General features: G+C 41.7%; 1 protein-coding gene across 3 annotated transcripts in view; it reads right to left on the bottom strand.

The window, feature by feature from the left end:
* The window catches only part of MYO5A (myosin VA), a 97,828-nt gene that overhangs the window by 12,928 nt on the left and 66,144 nt on the right, over nucleotides 1-18,756 (bottom strand). Inside the window, exons 21-33 of one of the 3 annotated variants that reach the window (XM_058033861.1) lie at nucleotides 15,985-16,224; nucleotides 15,235-15,483; nucleotides 14,021-14,114; nucleotides 13,177-13,325; nucleotides 11,973-12,086; nucleotides 9,767-9,910; nucleotides 8,986-9,039; nucleotides 7,467-7,694; nucleotides 6,410-6,418; nucleotides 4,793-4,893; nucleotides 4,177-4,257; nucleotides 2,125-2,323; nucleotides 462-536 (exon numbers count right to left, since the gene is read on the bottom strand). In XM_058033861.1, coding sequence (XP_057889844.1) covers nucleotides 462-536; nucleotides 2,125-2,323; nucleotides 4,177-4,257; nucleotides 4,793-4,893; nucleotides 6,410-6,418; nucleotides 7,467-7,694; nucleotides 8,986-9,039; nucleotides 9,767-9,910; nucleotides 11,973-12,086; nucleotides 13,177-13,325; nucleotides 14,021-14,114; nucleotides 15,235-15,483; nucleotides 15,985-16,224 — 1,737 coding nt within the window. Of the gene's footprint in view, nucleotides 1-461; nucleotides 537-2,124; nucleotides 2,324-4,176; nucleotides 4,258-4,792; nucleotides 4,894-6,409; nucleotides 6,419-7,466; nucleotides 7,695-8,985; nucleotides 9,040-9,766; nucleotides 9,914-11,972; nucleotides 12,087-13,176; nucleotides 13,326-14,020; nucleotides 14,115-15,234; nucleotides 15,484-15,984; nucleotides 16,225-18,756 lie in introns of all 3 variants that reach the window. The other 2 variants (XM_058033859.1, XM_058033860.1) reach the window with 2 other exon arrangements.

The raw sequence follows: 18,756 nt of genomic DNA, 5'->3' as shown, positions 1-18,756 counted from the left end.
AATCTCTGAAAAATATTAAAATAAGAATAAATTGAATCTATGACTAGATTGCTGGCATTCATATTCACCTTGGTAAGGACCTGTATGATCAATCCCCTACCTCTCTGAACTGAATCTAAATGTATCAAAGTTTCAAAATAAAGAGTAGTTTTTCAAATTGAACATCTTTTACATCATGTACCTCTTCTCCAGGGCAGTAATAAGTAGTATTCAAAAAGAAACTGCTTTGCTCACAGCGCAAGGCTCGTATTAGTAACAAAACTGTGCATCAAAAAGAAACACAGATTACACAAAGGACACTAAGACTAACAAAAAAAGCAGTGAAGGAAGTAATTGGCATCGTGAAGCTCTCTGCAGGGGCATTTCCTCTGAAAGGGAGAAAGGAGACAGCCTGCTTTTCATTAGTGCTTCAGAAACAGCGACCGAGACAACAGAAAACAGGGTTCACGTGAGCTACATACAATCATCCTCTTGTAAAGGGAAATCCGGTACAACTGATACTTCTTGGGATCATCTGCATACAACTCCTCATAAAACTGCAAAAATAGGGACAGGATTGGTTTCCTCCCTCCCTCTGAGACACTGAAACTTGAGTGAGCACTGTACAGATTAAATCAGAATACAACGAGATCAGAATCTCCTGCTTTTAGGTATCTAGGCCTTAGTTGTGCTCATGCCAGCACCTCTCAGAGAGAAGCTGATGTAGGTGAGTTGCAGAACAGTCAGGTCTTTTAAAAATGGGCCATGCTAGGACTGTGAAAGCATGGAATACAACCTTTGTGAGAACAGGGACAGGACATTACTTATGCTAATCAAGATGGGACTGCAATGAACACTACAATTCTAACATGGCATCTGGAAAGCTGCAAATTGTTTCCACTGCAGGGCTCAGAGTGGAATTGAAACATACACTTCGCTTGGAGTGGACTTGCAATACTCAAACATCTGACATGAAATACTGAGGAATGAGTCTGTATTTAACAAACAAAATTACATTCTCTGTATTTGAAAACAAAGAACTCCTCTGGGATATAATTACATGACTGTGTTGTCTTGGGAACACAATGTGATGAGTAGGTCTCTGGGGAGAAAATTGCTAAAAATCCTAACATATGACACAGCAGCAGGAGGGAGCTGCTGAGACTAACATTCACCATCTACCTTTGTGAGAGACTCTGGCTGCTGAGGTAAACTTACACTTCAGCCAGTTCTCCAACATGGATCAGCTCAAATATCTGATACTTTGCTCAAAATCTTTGGTATTAAGACAAGACCCCAACAGTGACAACTTCTGTCATGTACATTAGCAGGGAACACTACACCTTGGCTTGTTTGGAGGAAGCAATGGCACTCACAGCCAGGATTTTTCTGGCTGAAGTAGCTTGTTTCCCTTTACCAATAACAAGCCAAACATATGCCAACACAGGTCTCTTTGGAAGATTTCTCAAGAAATGAAGTAGGATGATCATACTCCTTTGTGGAAGAAGGTAGAGAGTTTTGCCCAATCCTTCCTTCACACAAAAAGGATGGAATACCAGCTACTGGCTAAGTGACTCCTAGCCAAGTTTCTTTTTATGGGACTATTTCTTTTTTCAAAACATATTGAATGCTGGAGCTCGTAAAATGGTGGATTATCTGTGTAGCTTCAGGCAGGGAAGAGAGAAATTGAAAGAAATTACATTAAATAATTAAAGAATTACATCTGAGTTTTTCAACGAAATAAACAAACTAACATATTTCAGGGGAAACACCTCTCCTTGGCATTATTAGTTTTTATGACTTCCCTGGATATCAACATTCTATTTAGCCATGACTGAAGTCACCAGTTGGAAGCTGGGATCCACAAGATTCAAACAATCCCAGTTGGAAGCTGGGACCCACAAGCTTCAAACAATCCCAGTTGGAAGCTGGGACCCACAAGCTTCCTCCAATGCCCCAAACTTCAAACCATTCTCCCGAAACATTATTACTTCAGGAGCTGATCTCCCATTAGCTTACACTCAAGAAAACCACCACCCTGGTGCAATTTCCTTGCAGGAAGCTGCCATGTGAAGGATGATAAGGTGCCAGAGGTGTGTCAGGTGTGTCAGGAGTGTCAGTGCCCCTGCAGCCCCGTTCCCTTACCAGGTTCTCGTTGGTGAGCCGGGTGATCTCGTGCTGCAGGCTGGCCTCGATGCGCGCCTCGGGCGGCAGCTGCAGGTTCTGGGCCAGCAGCTGCTGCTGCCTGTTGTTCTCCTCCTTCAGGCTCTGGATCTCACCCCGCAGAGACTCCAGCTCGTTCTCGTGGCTCTTCCTCTGAGACTGAAGCTGAGACTCGAGCAGCCTGAGGAGGGTGAGCAACAGTCTGTGTGAGCAACTCAAAGTTACATCCCTGGCTCTCAGAGGGAGTGTAAAGCTTTAGCTGCTGCTCAGGAACAATTAGCCATGGCTTGCAAAGGAAAATGAAAAAGGCAGAGTACTCTTTAAACCCTTTAGTATGCCTTCTAATTAAATTAAGCTGGCAAGATCAAAAAGTGAAGAGGGAGAAGCTAATTGTGACACTGCTCTGCGTTTCCTTCAATTGAATATGGACTGTACAGGGTGCCACTGTGGCAATAAAAGTGAAGCTGAGTCTTCTCAGATTGACTGAAGGGGCTTTAAAGAGGTTTTACCTCTAAACAAATCAAATAATCCTAGTTGAAGATGACACTATGTTCATTTAAGTTAGCACCTTGCAATATTACCAATGGAAAATATTTTTAGTTAACTTTTTCAGCCAGAAACAATTAATTGCAAATGCTCGTGGATAATCTTTATGTTTGCATTAAACCCAACATTTTTCAGAGGGTTGTCCTTAATGCACAGAAGGTCAACAACAGAATCAGACTCAGGACTGAAATCCAGGAGCTTTATTCCTCACCACTAACTCGTTCTTTCCCCTTGGGCACATCACATCTCAGGTTTTTCTCAATCTGAAGTGGGGATAACACATACCAGCCTCCTGCCAGGCAGGGCCGGGGATCCACTCCTGCTTGCAAGGCACTGTCCAAGGGCTCTGACTCAATGTTGTACATGCACAGGAAATGACAATACTAGTCACTACCAGTGTTCAATTAGACAATATTTCAGGGTTTAAATATGCATAAGGCAGGAACACTTATTAGTAACTAGACTGATGAAGCACACAAGGGCAAACAGTCATTCACCTGCAATGCTCTGCCATTTAATATAAAGCTTCTTGTCTCCACAGTGCCAGGCCAAGAGGCACAGAGCAAACCAATACCATCCTGTCTGCAGAACACTTGCTCTAGGTTAGATCTTCACAGGGTTACACAACATGTTAGGGGCAGAATGTGTTAGCACCAGAAAAGGAAGGACTTTAGTTATAGCAGTCATGGCAAAACACCACTTTCTGTAGTCACTGCTACACTGAAGCACACCAGCAGGGCTGTGCAGTGCATCAGCTGTCAGGGCAGGACTAGGGAGCGTTTTGGAAGTCAGGGACACTGATGAGCACACAGAGCCAGAGCACCCCATGACCAGCACAGCCCTTGCAGAGACCACAGTGGTCCCACTGGGGCTCCAACACCACCATGAGGAAATAAAGATTACTTCTCTTTCGTGGTTGTTTTGTGACTTACATTTTGAATCTGGCATGGAGAGATATGGGAGAAGAATGTTTAATTTACTGACCTTGAGACACAAGGAGAGTAAGATCCATTTCAGTTTGAAATTTAAGAGTACACTGATGCTACTTAAACAGTAGTTCACTAATTACTAAAATGATTGTACTTTAGGCTGAAAAACTAAGGAACATCAATTTTGAAACCTGGTGTAAAGGCACACAAATAGCACGTGTGTAAGTATGCTGTAAAGGCACACATGGCTACAAATACTTTCCAACTGTGGAGCTTCTGGTATTTTACAGTCTACTTTTGTGCAAATACTCTTATAAACTATGTGTTGGCTGTTGTGCCATCTTAAACTTTTTAAATTATAAAATCTGACAAGTAGAAAACCTTGGGGACTAGGTTTGAGGAAACTCCTTAATTTCTATAATTTGTGTTCAATGTTTTTTCTAGCTGTTAAAGCAATAGAAGTACTGTAGCTAAAGCAAACCCATAGCAAGGGGCACAGTTAGCTAGAAAAGAAGATGCAAATGAAGGAAAAAAAAACCATTCTGAGAAGTCTGGTAACCTGTTGGCTTGTTTTAACCCTTCATAAGCCAGCCAAAGTTCTCCGTCCTCATTCAGCATATGATAGTCCTGGGGAGATTGCCTTTCAAGAAACGTGTTTAAAAAAATACAAGAGATATATGTGATGGTGATGAGGTGACATGGCAAGGACATTACACACTATATTACAGTTACCATAAAAGAGAAACAAAAAACAAAACTAAAATTAGCAAATTACTTTTCTTGTTTATGTGTTTTTCTTCTTCATGATGCAATTCAGCTCTCAGTGACAGCCCAGCTGGTTACAGCATTCTGTGCTGTTACAATAAACACATTGCCACAGACTATTGTGACCACTGAGCTCCAGAGGGTGACAAACCAGCCTGGGGAATGGCACCAGGTCAGGCCATGCAGCAATTAGAGGCTAAGATGGAAACCCAGAAAGCTTGATTTTACATTTCCCCACTATTTCCAAATCCTTTCAAATACTGCACACAACAACTTTACTAATGAAATCAAATTATAACCCCACCTATGAGTGTTCTCTAGACATACATGGATGGAGCTGACTGAACACAATATACACAGTGTGCCACAGCAGTCCCCAAGTGATCACAAAATAAATAAAGAACTTGTACCTGTTCGTTTCTTTCAGTCCAATATATGCCTGTGCTATTTCTCCTTTGTCTTTCATCTTCTGCACATCCTCCAAGAGGATTGTGGCATCTGTCATTGTATGCTGGAAAAAGAATGATAATTTCCAGTAAATTTAACAACACAAGTGCTCCTTGAATCCATGTTTTCTTCATGTGGAACACTAATCCTTGAGTAGCCACATTAAATAAGTGTGGGTACCTGAGCAAGAGGTTGGTCCATAATTTCTATGTCTATTTGGTTTATCTTTTAAAATAAATGCATACAATATGGTCAACTTTTGGTTTGTCTAGTAAGTGGGTACATCTGTTAATCTCTTTCCATTTGTTCATCACATAAAAGGAACAAAATTAATTTCACAGAATGTTGAATTTGCATTTTATTCAAATTACCAGGAACAGCTGCTAATACTGAAACTGAAGCAGCATAGTTTTGCCAGCTTAATTCTATTAACATTTCCTAAACACAGCATTACATGGAATCTTTCAAAGCTCAAATATAAGAACTATTTCTCACTCATGTATTTTAAATACTCTGTCAAAGTAGAAAAGAATTGACAAGAGCTTGAGATTTTCTAATTTAGAGAGCATCATAGTACCATTTTGTTTCAGTTTTGGATGTTTATTATGGCACTTTTGCTTTTTCTTCAGTAAAACTTGAAATACTTAGTAGATGTTTAGAGTCACCTTGGCCAGTCTGATCTGAGTCATTGCCATGGAGTACCACAGGATTTAAATGAACATACGAGATGGAATTCTGACTTTCTGACTTTCAAAACAAGCAGATGCTGTTTTCATGAGCACAATTTTGAAAAGTATTTACAGTAACAGCTTTGTGGATAAATGATGGAGCCTAGATCTCTATGTCTAGAATGATTTATGTTATCCAATATGAAAAACAAAGTATGTAAGCTCCTCAAAGAATTATTCCCAACATCTTTATGAGACCTTTGAGGTCTTTCTACTATTAATTTACTCCAGAGTAAAACTGCTGTATCTCACCTGCCAATCTATCCAGCTTTAGCAGTCTCAACATCTATAATTTAGTGTCAGTTCAGTTTCTTATACTCTTACACATATACAACTTCATTTTCTAATCAAACACTCAGCATTTCCCATCCAGTATCCAGAGATGACAATGTGAGCCCACAATGTTTGTTGCTTGCTGAGGACAGCAAACACTCTAAAGTAAGGTCCTTCTTCATACCATAGACATTTAATTTGTTGTGAAATATAAGGGCTGTGCAAGTTAACAGAGACGCCTGGTTCCCAGATCCCAGTCCTTACCCCTCAAACATACTCAGCAAGAAACATGATGGAGCTGACTAGACCAATTCCTACATCCTTCCTCTCATATTCAGGTTGTCATAAACCAACTGTTAAATCTGCTTGTTTTGAATTTACTTGTTTCCCTGTTTGGCAAAGCATGAAGATGAGGATGCAGAGGTCACAGAATTAATGGAAAAGTCATTCAATAATTTCAAGGTAAAATGCAAGAACATGTAAGTTACTTAAGAGGCAGGGAAATGACAGCTCAATATTGTTGAGGGTTATTTTGGCATTTCGAAATTCTGGTTTGCAACTGTAGAAGAAAATGTGTACCTTATCCTCCTGGCAATCAAATTGGTAGGCAAGAAAGAAGAAAAACAAAACATTAAAAAAATCTGTCTGTGCTGCAGCTGCCCAACCTAAAAAGCAGAAGCTATGTGCAAACTGGCTGCTGGCCATCCCACAGGTCACCTTCCTATTTCCTTCATACTCAAAGCCCCTGTAAAATCAACCCTTGCATCCCACCACTGTTGAGAATGTTATTGAAAGATTTACTAAGTATTTCTTTACAATGTTCTAAACACTACAGAAAAATGTGTTCTGTTTTCTTTGCAGTCAATCATTTAAAACAAGACTTACACATCATCTTCATGCACCACAGACTCCAAGCTTACTTAGGACAAATATAGACATAACAGCAAAGGAAAGATGACGTATCTGTTCATTCCCTGCTGCAGTTATGAAACACAGGATACTCAGTTCAGTGGAAATTACTAGTTCCTTGATTTACATGATACCTTTTCTGGTTGAATGATTCTTATTTGCAAAGCTATTACTTCCCTAACTATGTCATAGGAGCTTTTTAGGTGATGATTTCAGTGGTTGTAATCTACTCTTCTTTCAATAAAAGCACATAGCACCTATCACGCAATAATATGGAATTTACACATCTTCAGAGGTCATCTTTACAAAATGTTACTGACCAGCAATCATACAGATGTAGAACAAACTGTTCCTTTTGCTCAACTATTAATTGAAAGGAATTCCCTGAGAATTCCTTTCAATTTTCCAGTCCAAAGGCACTAGAGAAATGACACAGCCCCCAGTGAGAATTATTTGTGCACTGTTAAAGGAGTCTGAGGGGATCAGACCTTTGGTACAGCCTGTACATCTTCACATAAGTGCTGGTAGAGAAATCCCAGACTGATTGATTAACACAAGCTCCTAATTCAGACTGCTGTGATTTGTGCACTAATAACGGACCAACGGATTACACTTAGGAAGGTTTTCCAACCCAGACTACTTTCTTCTGCCACTTCAAGCAGGCTGTTAATAAATAAAGCATGTTAATGATGCAGGGTAACTCTCCTACCTGCTGAGAGTGATTTACCTTGGGCTGAATTGCCTCTTTCTGGCTCACAAGCTGCGACCTCAGGATGAGAACTTCTTCCTTGCGTACTTCCAGCTCCTCACTGACCGAGGTCAGCTGGTCCAGGAGGACTCTGTATGCTGGGGCACCAGGAGCAGTCACCTCTGGAGCTCGTGTCTCTGTCAGGGCCTTCTGCAGCTCATTCAACTCGTTCTTCAGTTTCTTATTCTCAGATTCAAGCTCTTGACGCTGTAAGAAACAAGGACAGTTCTGTCATCCAGCAGCACTGCAACATGTCTGTAACCCACAGGTACAAAACTATGAAAATGGTAAAATGGTGCAGCTGCAAGAAATCCATCAATCTCCCCTGTATCCCTGGCCCCTTAACTGTGGCCAATAGTGACTGGGAGGATTTCTCTAACAGGACTAACCTTTTGTCTGAAATGCAAAACCAGAGTCTTGGAGTCTCTGTGGTCAGGATGACCCCGAGGTGTTGGGAAGTCTCTTTTTCCCAGCCCCGGCATCGAAGGAGCAGCCAGGATTCCTTGGCTCTGGTTTTCAAGGTTGTTTAGTCTCTTATCTAGAACATTCTTTCTCTGATCTGCTCAGGTCTGTCTAGCAAGTTGGTTTGTGGCACACTGATCACCCTTGGGGCGGTGTTATCTTTTTATACTACAAACTACGTGTACTTTATTTACAATAACTTTCCAATACCTATCACCTATGTTAGACAGTGAGTTTCTACTCTTAACCAATCCAAAAGTGCCACCATCACACACAAGATGGAGGCTAAGAAGAAGAAAGAAGAAGGACAAGGCACGCCCAAATCCCTCCATCTTGGCTTCTGAACCCCCATTCTAAAAACCTCGAAGTTTTACTTTTTCACCCTCTGACAAACTATCACTCTACTAAAACTCTCGTGGCTTGTAAATCTTCACATAAAGTTGGTAATTTTCTCCATAGGTTTTGTGCCAGGGGCTCAAGCCCTCCAGGACAGCCAGAGGGATGTCCTGGGCTCCCACACCAGAGCACACTCACACGAATCAGACAGATTTGATGGCAAACAGAATTGCCAATCTTTTTTTCCTCTTATTCTCCTCTTAGCAAAAAAAAAAAACCCAAAAAACGTTCACAACAAATAATCAGCAGGTCTGCAGGCTAAGAAAATTCTGCATCACAATTAGGAAATATTTTTAGTTTTAGTGGTCTAAGATAGGCAGTAATTTAAATAATGGTTTTGAAAAAGAGACCTACATTTATCACTGTATTTTTGCTCAAATTAACTTGCAAGCTGTACTAAGTGTTTTAACAGAGAACTCCCCCTGGCTTGGGGAATCTTTTTGTTTTGCACCCCAGCCACACATTCTACACCTCAAAAAGAGCAGTCCTACAATGAAATGACTGCTGGGGAATATTTGTTCTAATTTCTCCAGTGACTATTTGGAAACAGGAGGGCTGATGTAATTTTCTAAGCCTGCACATACTATTGGTGGTAAGAGTCCTACTAGAAAAAAGCCAGAAATCTCTGTTTTAAAATTACCTTGAGTGACTCATACTCCAATTCTGCACCTCTTATGGGAGGCCTTTCTTCCTCCTATGAATGAATACAAACAAATGTGAAAACTAAAAATCCTTCACTGAGGTAGGAAAACAAAAGAGAACTCAATTATTTTCCTTTAAAACAGTAAAACATTCTGGTACAGCTAACTGCTGTAGTTTGAATATAGGCATTGTCTCCTTTACTTCTGAGTTTATGACACATAATTGGTTAATATTAATGAAATCACATACTGTCACTGGCAATGAAACAGAGCAGGATGAACCCCAGTATGCTAAAGAAATTCACTGGTAGAAATGTAACAAGAAACAATTGCCAAAACTGATTTCATAAATTTTCTAAGAATTTCTAAGGGACCAAATCAGGAGAATTTACACTACAATCAGCTAAGGTGTCTAAGCCCAGTGCATTGGCTATGCATCCTGGTTGAAACATTTCTTCTTCTGCCTAAAATGAACAATTACCCATTCTCCCCATCATTAAAGTCAATTTCCTTATGGCTATTCCTTAATAAAAACAGCCTTTCAGTCTTTTTTTTTAAGCAAAGTCCCAAGCACTTTTTGTTTTGTCTTCCATGAGAGGATCTCAAGGACCTTGGAAAACAAAACAACCAGTCCCTAGAACTAAGCACCGGTACGAAACTCCTCATTAAACAAGGCAAGTGCTAGAGGAAGACAAAGATTTAGAGAAAGCCAGTCAGCATTCACAGAGCAGCTGAAGGGACACAGCGGTGTCAGCATTTGATCAGCCGCAAGGAGCCCACCTTAGCTTTAGCGCGGAGAGCCTGCTCCTCCTTTCTGTCCAGCTCATCCTGCAGGGACTGCTTTTCCTGCTCCAGTTCTGAAACCCGTTTCTGCAGCTTGAGGAACAGAGACATGTCCAGCGCTGCTTTTTTCTCACTAGGCTCCTGCTTCAGAAACAACAGAGGCAAGTCAAGAACCATTCCCCTTGCACAGCACAAGGAAGCACAACGGTGAGTAAAGATGGGAGACTGGGAAAGAGAGGAACACAGAGATGTTACTTGATTCTGAGCATTGACTATCTAAAATATTTCATCTGCTATCAAATACTATTTTAAAACAGGATTTACTAGTAGAAGATGTTTCTAAGCCTAAAGCCTAGCAAAAGAAAGCACTAGGCACTACCTAGCAGACAGGAGGTCTATAACTAAGCATACCTTATAGTCTTACTTGTTTGAAGGGGGGAAAGTAGAAAAAAGAAAAAGTTTATGGTTAGACTCACCTGGAAACAACTCTAAATAGGGGCTTCTTTGTGTGTTGGTTTAGTTTTCAATTATTTCTTTAGTAAGTTCTTCAGCTAAAGAGAAATCTCTCTTGCAATTTGAAGGTTAATTTAGTGGGATATGACACAAAAAGTTGGTAACACAAAATATATTTTATGCCATTTTGTTTTTAGCGTGCTAATTATACAGCCTGTTCTGAGCCTAATTCATCAGCTTCTTCACTGTTCTCTGGGCAAGGACCAGTGTTTGCAACCTGAAGGTGCATTAGAAATTGTCCATCAGCCTTTTTGTACTTTATGTACTGAGAAGATCAAAGTATTTACCATGAACTGTACAATAAAATTTTAAAGCCTATAAAAGGAACTAGAAAATTAATATTAATGACTGTAGCAGACAAGCAAGCACAGCCATTTCCACTTCATCTCCTTTTACTGTTGAGGGGAAGAGTCATAAACCACACCAATAGCTCAGGCAAATGGAAAGAGACTTTTGAATTTTCTGGCTTTACTTGTTTGCCTTGAGGTGGGCCTGGCTTTTTAATGTGGTTTTGTATAATTAATCTATATTGTTAGTTTAGAGTTGGAACTGGAGAATGCTGAGGGGTTAAACAAAAGAGTGCTGCATTTGTTCACACTCTTGTGTGAGTTCATTTCCTCATTCATATTCTAAAACCCAAAGCTGGCTCTGGAACAGCAATTCAGCAAATCTATCAGCCAAAGGAAAAGCTGGCATTTGGCTCATATGTGACATCCCATCACATGTAGTTGCACTGTCCTCCTCCTGACTACCCTTGAATGTAGGAGCATCATCCTGGAACCATTATGCAAGGTGAGAAACATAAGTGGGAGGGCAAATGATGACAGAGTGCACAGAGAGGCTGTGCCAGCCCCAGTGCATCAGGATATCTGCATCCAGAGCAGAAAATCACTCTCTGTGGAGGCTTTCCAAAGCAGCCCTGACAGCCTGTCAAAAGCTGCCCTGCAGATCCCTAACCCAGGCAGAGGCACCCAGGGTGTGCTCTGTGTTTGCAGCCCCACTGTGATGGGATGGGCTGGAAGAGGGAGTTATCTTGGAAACTACTAGCAATGGCTTGGAGTTGCACCACAAATTATTTATGGTTATTACTCATTAGCTGAATCAAGTCATCTTTCTGGACATTTTTGAACATCTTCCTGATCATTTTACCAAGCACTTTGGGATTTGTATTGCTGCATATGCAAAGCAGACTCCCATTCTGTGAGTTTGATTCCTCTCTATGTAATACAGAAAACCTGATCCAACATGAGTTTCTCATCCCCAACAGGAAGCTCACTCCATGTAGCTACTAAGGATGCAGCTTGCCATTTTAAATCATTGACTATACAGTAGGCAGGCTCCTCAGGAAGTCTCACTGATTCTCTGAATTCCTACTTTGGCCTGAATAAGTGATTGTGCTTACCAACACTGACAACCAAATGTTTCACAGATGTAAATCAGCTGGATCACCAAGTACCTACTTTGTGCTTATTGTAATACAAGAAAAATTCAAAGCATACTTTGACAGTCTTTTTACACAGAATCATAACTATGGAATAAATGTTCTCTAAAAGGAAACAAAGTTGGATTAAAGCTTTAGATATCTCAGTTTAAGGATATGATGTTCAGAAGCACTTATGGAAAAAAAAAAAAAGAAAGGAATAATTCAACCATGTACCAGTGAAAAGTTGTGGGGGATTTTCAACATTACCTCCATCCTGAGTGGTAAATCTTCTGCTTCTGTGATCTCAGAGCTGAAAGTGTATTCAGATTCATTGCTGCTGTGAGTTGAGTCCGTTCTTTTGTGCCCAGGCTTGGGGATGCTCTGAAGTGCAAGTGGAACAAATCAGTACCAGTACATGGCTTTCCCTGCCACTGTCTCTTCACAACCTTTAGTTCAGCTTAGAATATTTGGTGTTATGTCACAGTTATCAAAATTAATAAAAAAATATTTTTTACTCTGGTCTCTCCAAAGACCTAAAAGCCTGTGAGATACAGTTAGCACTCAGCTCCATGGAGACAGGCCAAGGAGTGCTGCAGAAAGCAGAATCGAACAAGGATGCAGCACTTTGTGGGAAAGAAACATTCAGATTACAGGAAGCACAGGCAGCTTTTAACTTTTTACTTTTTAACGTCCTAGACATTCTATTGAACAATACTTTATATTCCTGCCACACAGAACATTCCCAGGACTACTTAAAATTTATCACTGGATGAAGATGGCTCAAACAACCCCAGCGGATGTGAATAACTTGAGGGCAAAATAAGGGTGGACAGCACAAGAAATAGCACCAGGAAAGTCACAGCAGAAATTTAGCCTTCTTCACAAATGTGACAATTTTTTTTTTAATCAACAACAAATTTTAAATGTACTTGTTTTGGCTGAACTAATCAAAATAAACAGGACTTAAAAGGACAAATTCTCCTTTCAAGTACAGGTCAACATATCAGCTGACAACACCAACTTATCCCACAAGTGTCACAGACATATTTTCTGAAAAATCCTTTCACTAGGATTTTTCTCCTGAGAAGCCTCAGAAAAGAAATGTAAGCAATAACTACCTGATGACTGTGGAATGTGGTCTGGAGATGGCTTACCAACAGGGGCATCTTTGATTGTTCTCTTGTGGCTGTTTTTAATTAATGACCAATTCACAGGTCCAGCTGTGTCAAGGCTGTGAGCAGTCACAAGACTATTCGTTCCTTTCTTTGCTAGCCTTCTAATGTCTCCTTGATCTTTCTTTAGTGGAGTTTTAGTATATAATTTTCTTTTAATATATGTCATAAAAGTAATAAATCAGCCTTCTGACACATGGAGTCCAGACTCTCATCTCTTCCCTTGCTGGGGCTGCCTGCAAATCCCACACCCTAGAGTCTGCCTGCACACAGGTGTGAACAGCCGTGGAGGCACTCACCACCATGAGGTTCATCTCGTCCTTGAGGTCGTCGTAGCGCTCCTCCAGGCGGCTGAACTCATTGAGCAGGTTCTGGTACCGCAGCCGCTCGTCGTTCAGATCCAGCTCCAGCTGCTTCGTCTCCTCCACCAGCTTCTTCTCCATCGACTCTGCCACACACAGAGGGATCCCAAGTGAGAATTCCAGCCCTTCTCACCATGCAGGGCATCCAGGCAGGAGGTACAGGCCTGTGTCTGCACCAGAGGCACAGCCTGCCGTTTGACACTGCTGTTTGTGCTTCTCTGGGCAAACATTCAGCCAAAAATATGAAGGGCCAAAGCATTATTGTGGCAAGCACAGAAGTGCTCACTCAGCCAAGTTAGTTATTCTGCTAATATATTCTATAGATGATTTCAGGAGGAAGGCAGAAGGAGCACCAGCTCATTGCTGTGCTATGTAAAAGCAAAATGTGAGGTGCTTTACACCTCAAGCATCTTGATCCTCCTCATCACAGCTCCCTTCATCACAGCCCTCACATCTAGAGTTAAGCTTTCCTGGCTGCTGCCTACACAGTCATAGCACCCAGAAAAGTCATAGTGGATAAACTGAATTAAATATCAGAGCTGCCTTTTAAAAATTGAAGTGCTTTGGAACAGTCAGCCCCCCTAAAAAAGACCCTGAACCCTTAGGATTTTGTGGAAATTTAAATGGTGAAGAATTCTCATGCTTGCAAGTTCTTAAAAAAAAGAAATGAATGCACAAAAAGGAATGTAAACTAAGGCAAATTAGCCCAATCCATGCAGTAGAGTGTTACTTTACCAGGTAGCATGAAGTAGAGAACCTGAATGAAGAGAACAGAGCCAACCTGTTATTTCCTTGGCCTGGTCATGGATGCGGCGGTTCAGCTCCTCCTTTTCTGTTTTCAGTAACGAGTTCTGCTCTTTCAGCTCTGACACCAGCTACAGAGATAATAAAATATTTGACTCAGAATGCAGTTCATCTTTCATCAGTAGCTCTAAAAACAATGGCATCCTTGCTGTAACAAAAGTTCAAATACTTAAACTGTTCTTCACAAAGTGGAACTGGTGAACTAACTTGTATCTTAATTTCCAAATTACATTTCTTAAATATGTACCACTGTTGACTCCTCTGTATGTTCTGAACCCCATTTCTAATCAGATGCTAAAATTGCCCTGAAGCACTCCACAGTGCCATGTATTTTTCAGAAAAGTCCCAAAGATGTAGATGGCTCATTAAAACAGAAATATTCATAAAATAGTAACACATTTGGTAGTTCTATGGTAAAGTCCATCGCATTGGGTAACACCAAAATTTAACATCTTGCGCCTGTGCCCTAAAGCTGTGTCACTTAACCTGTGTTCAGGTTTGCCAGGTACTCATTTGTCTCTGATTATGGTTACCATGCATTCACTTTGCCTTATCTATTAATATTTTCCCTTATGCTTATCTGATATTGAAACTTGTCACTGCAGCATCACATCACGATGGATTGGCTCTTCCAATACTCTTCCAAAACTCTTCCAATACTCTTCCAAAACTTGCACCACTATCAGCAAGTACTCCTGACAGAAATCAGCCTGTTTGATATGTTTGTGGTTAGCAAAGAAAAGGGGTTAGCTGAAACCTGTTGAACTAGACTGTGCACATGTGTTGAATAGGCTGGCTGTCTACATTAGGCAGGATATAGCAGCACCTCTGAATACTGAATGTGGGACAGATTTCTGCTATCTATGTGATAGACAGAATGATACCTGCCTCTCTAGGCAGGTAGAGGTAGTGAATTCATTCATTTTAAGTCAGAAAGCTCAAGGATTTGGCTTTGCAAATGCTTTCAGTATCAAAATTTGAATAGCTTGGATGCATGTATTTACATACAATATACGGATTTAGCATATATCTCCACCACAGGTGTAGCCATTTAGACGCCAAGCCTATTTAGGATTGTACAGCTATAAAAATACAATAAAAACAGTAGCCACACAAGTGAGAAAATCAAGCCTGGGCAAGACCTGAGTGGGCAGTGCAAATCCTCTCATGCATCTGGGACCCCATACATGCCTGCTCCGTCTCATGTTTGTATTTGTCTGCGCGCTCCTCAATGCTCTTCTTCTCGGCCTGCGTGTGGTGCAGCTCCGTGCGGAGCTTGGCGATCTCCTCCTGCAGGCTGAGCACGCGGCTCGTGGCGCTCCGGGCCTCCTCCTCGCTCAGCCGCAGCCTCTCCACGTCCCCGCGCAGCTTCTCCGTCTCCGTCGTGTACGTCACCTCCAGGGCGGTCATCTTCTCCAGCAGGGATTTGTACTCTTTGTTCTGTGCAAAACACCACGCAGGCAGAGCAGCTGTTAGCGAGGTTCTGGTTCGAGGGAGCCTTTTTCTTCCCTACACAATACACCTGGGCATGGGAGCACGGGAGCAGCTTCCCCATTTCAAAAAGGTTTTGCAGAATTGCTTAACGAGGTGACAGAGCAGTCCGGTCTCTAAGCCTGCACATCCTAAACTAAAATCAGATGGAGAGCCCACATACAGACAGGATCACCCCACCTTCCCCCAACACAGAGCAACTGACGTGCTTCAAACGCAGCACTGGCGTTAAGCGAGTGGGAGTTTTTCTCAGTTCTGCTGAGAGGAACAAGTGGATGTTTGACTGCTCCAGTTCTGCTGTGGCCTCCCCTTCTCTCCTATCACTATTCTTCATCAGAAAAGAGAACTGAGCCCTTACAATGAAAATTCAGTGCACTCTGTGAATGCCCACAGCACCGAGAAAGCTAACCACAACTCTGATAGGTGTTCCCAGAGGCTGTGAGCTTTTACCTGCTCATCGATTTTCCTCTGCAGCTGCATGATCTTGTTCTCCAGGCCAATGTGGAGCTTCTTGTAGCGCTCCACGGAGCGGGCCTCTATCTTGAGCTTCTTGAGCTCCCTCTTGGCCATCATGCGGCGGTAGCAGCACTGCAGGTAGACGATGGCGCGCAGCGTGCGGCCGTAGCGCCGCCGCGCCAGCCAGCCCCGCACGTGCTTCTGGATGACCACGGACTTGTGCTCCCGCAGCATCTGCGGGGGAAAACACATGGGAAACACGGGGTGAGAGCTGCAAACTGCACCTGTGCAGTACACAGAGCCCCCTGTAACGATGGACACTGACAGACCTCCGCCTGCAAAGAGAAACTTCTGGGGAAGAGCAGCGAGAAACGGAGTAACTTCAAATTAAAAATAAGAGGGAAAGAAGACTGGAACAAGGACAACACGGAGTAAAAAGAAAAGGAACCCTTTTATTTTTAAAACATTACAAAAGAGAATTGGAGGCACGTGGAAGGACTGGAGGAACATGAGAAAAACATGACAAAAAGAACTGGAGGCACATGGAAGCACCAGGCATTCCTTTGTGCTGAGGTCAGAGCTCAGCTAATTGCAAAAGTATATAGTACCTGTTGGCAAGATTACAAATACAATATTTTTTTTAAACTGCATCTTTATCTTGAAACACTTTAGAATCGTTGACATATGCTGCACAGAGTTCATCAATACAAAGTTTAAAATTACCACATTTGATATACAATGCAGTAAGTCCTGCATTTCCCAGAGGAAATTGTAGCAGCTGGTAAGAAGACAAAAGCTTTTGGTTTGTTTGTGTTATTTTGTTTGGGGGGGTTTTTGTTGCCTTTTTTGACATATCTTAGCCTTGCCAGCCTGGAAAAAAATTTCATCTATTCTAATAAGAAATTTATAATGTAGTAATTTGAATTTTATTTTATGGCAGAAATTTCAACCATAGCTTTGAGGTGGAAAAAAAATTCATATTATTAAAAAAAAAATAAAATCTGTAACATAAACCAGTCATGTGTGTTAGCCAGAAAGTTCAGCTTAGAAGAGTCTACCACTTGTTTATGGATCCTTCACCCACTAATTCAATCACAGACCACTCATGTCTGGAACCTCTGAATTCAAAGAAATTACATGAGATACGCATGGAGAGCCTGCCCAAATCCACAAGGCTTCCAGTACTCTGACAGCTTTAGAGTTCACTTAATAAAGCTTCTGCAAATAAAACAGTTTATTCTTAAGAAAAAATTATTTAGGGTTTCATGTTAATGCTCAGAATTGACAGTTTAAATATCATAGGCAGTTCACATTCTTACCACAAAGCTGACAAGACAAACTAGTCAGGTAACAGTAATTTTATTTTCTTTTAGACTGCTTAGCAAATGAACTGAAATGTGTTAGAAAGATTACAGTTCCAGATCAATGAATTTAAAATTCACTGGCAAAGTGGCAAGACTATAATACATAGGAACTTTCTCCCTTAGCATTTATTTCTGAATTAAAAATGAGACTGGAAATCCCAGCACTCTGTTCAGCACACCAAGGTAAGGAAGCAGCTCTCTGAAAAGCACAGCAAGGTCAAAAGCCAAAGTCCTCCCGACTGCATGTCATGCAGTTGGCATTCCTGCCTCCTCCTTACACACTTTCTGGAACACTCCTTCAGGTTCCCAGCAGGTGCCTGAACACTGGAATAAAACTAGCTTTCAACAATGTTCACCTCCTAAGTTTGAAAGCAACAATTTTCACCTTGAGTTTGAAAGCAACAAGCCCTGTAAAATACCTCCATGGTGCAGGGATGGTCCTCATCCACCAGGGAATTCTTGCATCCATGCACTCCAGGGAGGAAACAAGCCACTCCAAAGTACAGTGAGAGGATCAGGAAAGTTACTTCATCTACCAGCTATATCCCAGGAAAGCTTGTGTCAAAGCTAAGGAGGAACTAGACTCCTTGTCCAGCTGAGAAGCACATTGCAATGTCTCAGGCAGGAGCTTTCCCCAGGATGTGTGAAACAGATGATTCAACCATATTAAATTCCTTGTTCTGCCCACGTGACTCAAGACATGCCCTCTCTTCCTACAACAACAACAGGTCCCTTTCACAATCCTCAGGAACAGCACGTGTATACCACACATTACTGCAGCCAGGGCTCAGGGCTCACAGGGCAACCTTTCAGTTTCACTCTTCTGCAATCATGAACTCCACAACAACTGTGTTTACCTTCCCACGGCACCCAGAGCCTGTGCTTCCCTCTCTGGCCATCCTCAGCTTGGGTAAGATCCCACCTTGGGAGGACAGGACAAACACAGCACACCGCAGGGGCACTGTCAGTGTCATGTTTTGCTGCAGAGAACAATTCACAGCTCGAGGGGGATGCTCCTGACAGGCAGGTCTGACCACCCCTTCCAGGGACTCCTGCAGAAACCTGCCATCTCCATTAGGAGGGAATATAACAGGTTTATTAAACTGTGCTGCAAGACAGATGGGCTGTGTGTTACTCATGTGACTAACAAGGCACAGGGAAACAACTTCCATCTTCCTGAAGATTTCAGGCCACCTACTGCTGTGACCCAGGTGTCACTTTATCTGTCAGACCACTGTTAAAAACACATCTTGCTTAATATCACAAATATAGTTCGTAATAACAAGAATGCTAAGAGTTCCAACAAAAAGGAAAGTGGATATCCACATAAAAGAACAGCCAAGTAAACCACAAGGGTCTTACTACTAAGAAATTCTTATCAAGGTTTATTTTTTTTTCAACA

This window comes from Melospiza georgiana, chromosome 13, assembly GCF_028018845.1.
Source record: "Melospiza georgiana isolate bMelGeo1 chromosome 13, bMelGeo1.pri, whole genome shotgun sequence".
Classification (NCBI taxonomy): domain Eukaryota; kingdom Metazoa; phylum Chordata; class Aves; order Passeriformes; family Passerellidae; genus Melospiza; species Melospiza georgiana.
This window is presented reverse-complemented; position numbering and strand designations above follow the sequence as displayed.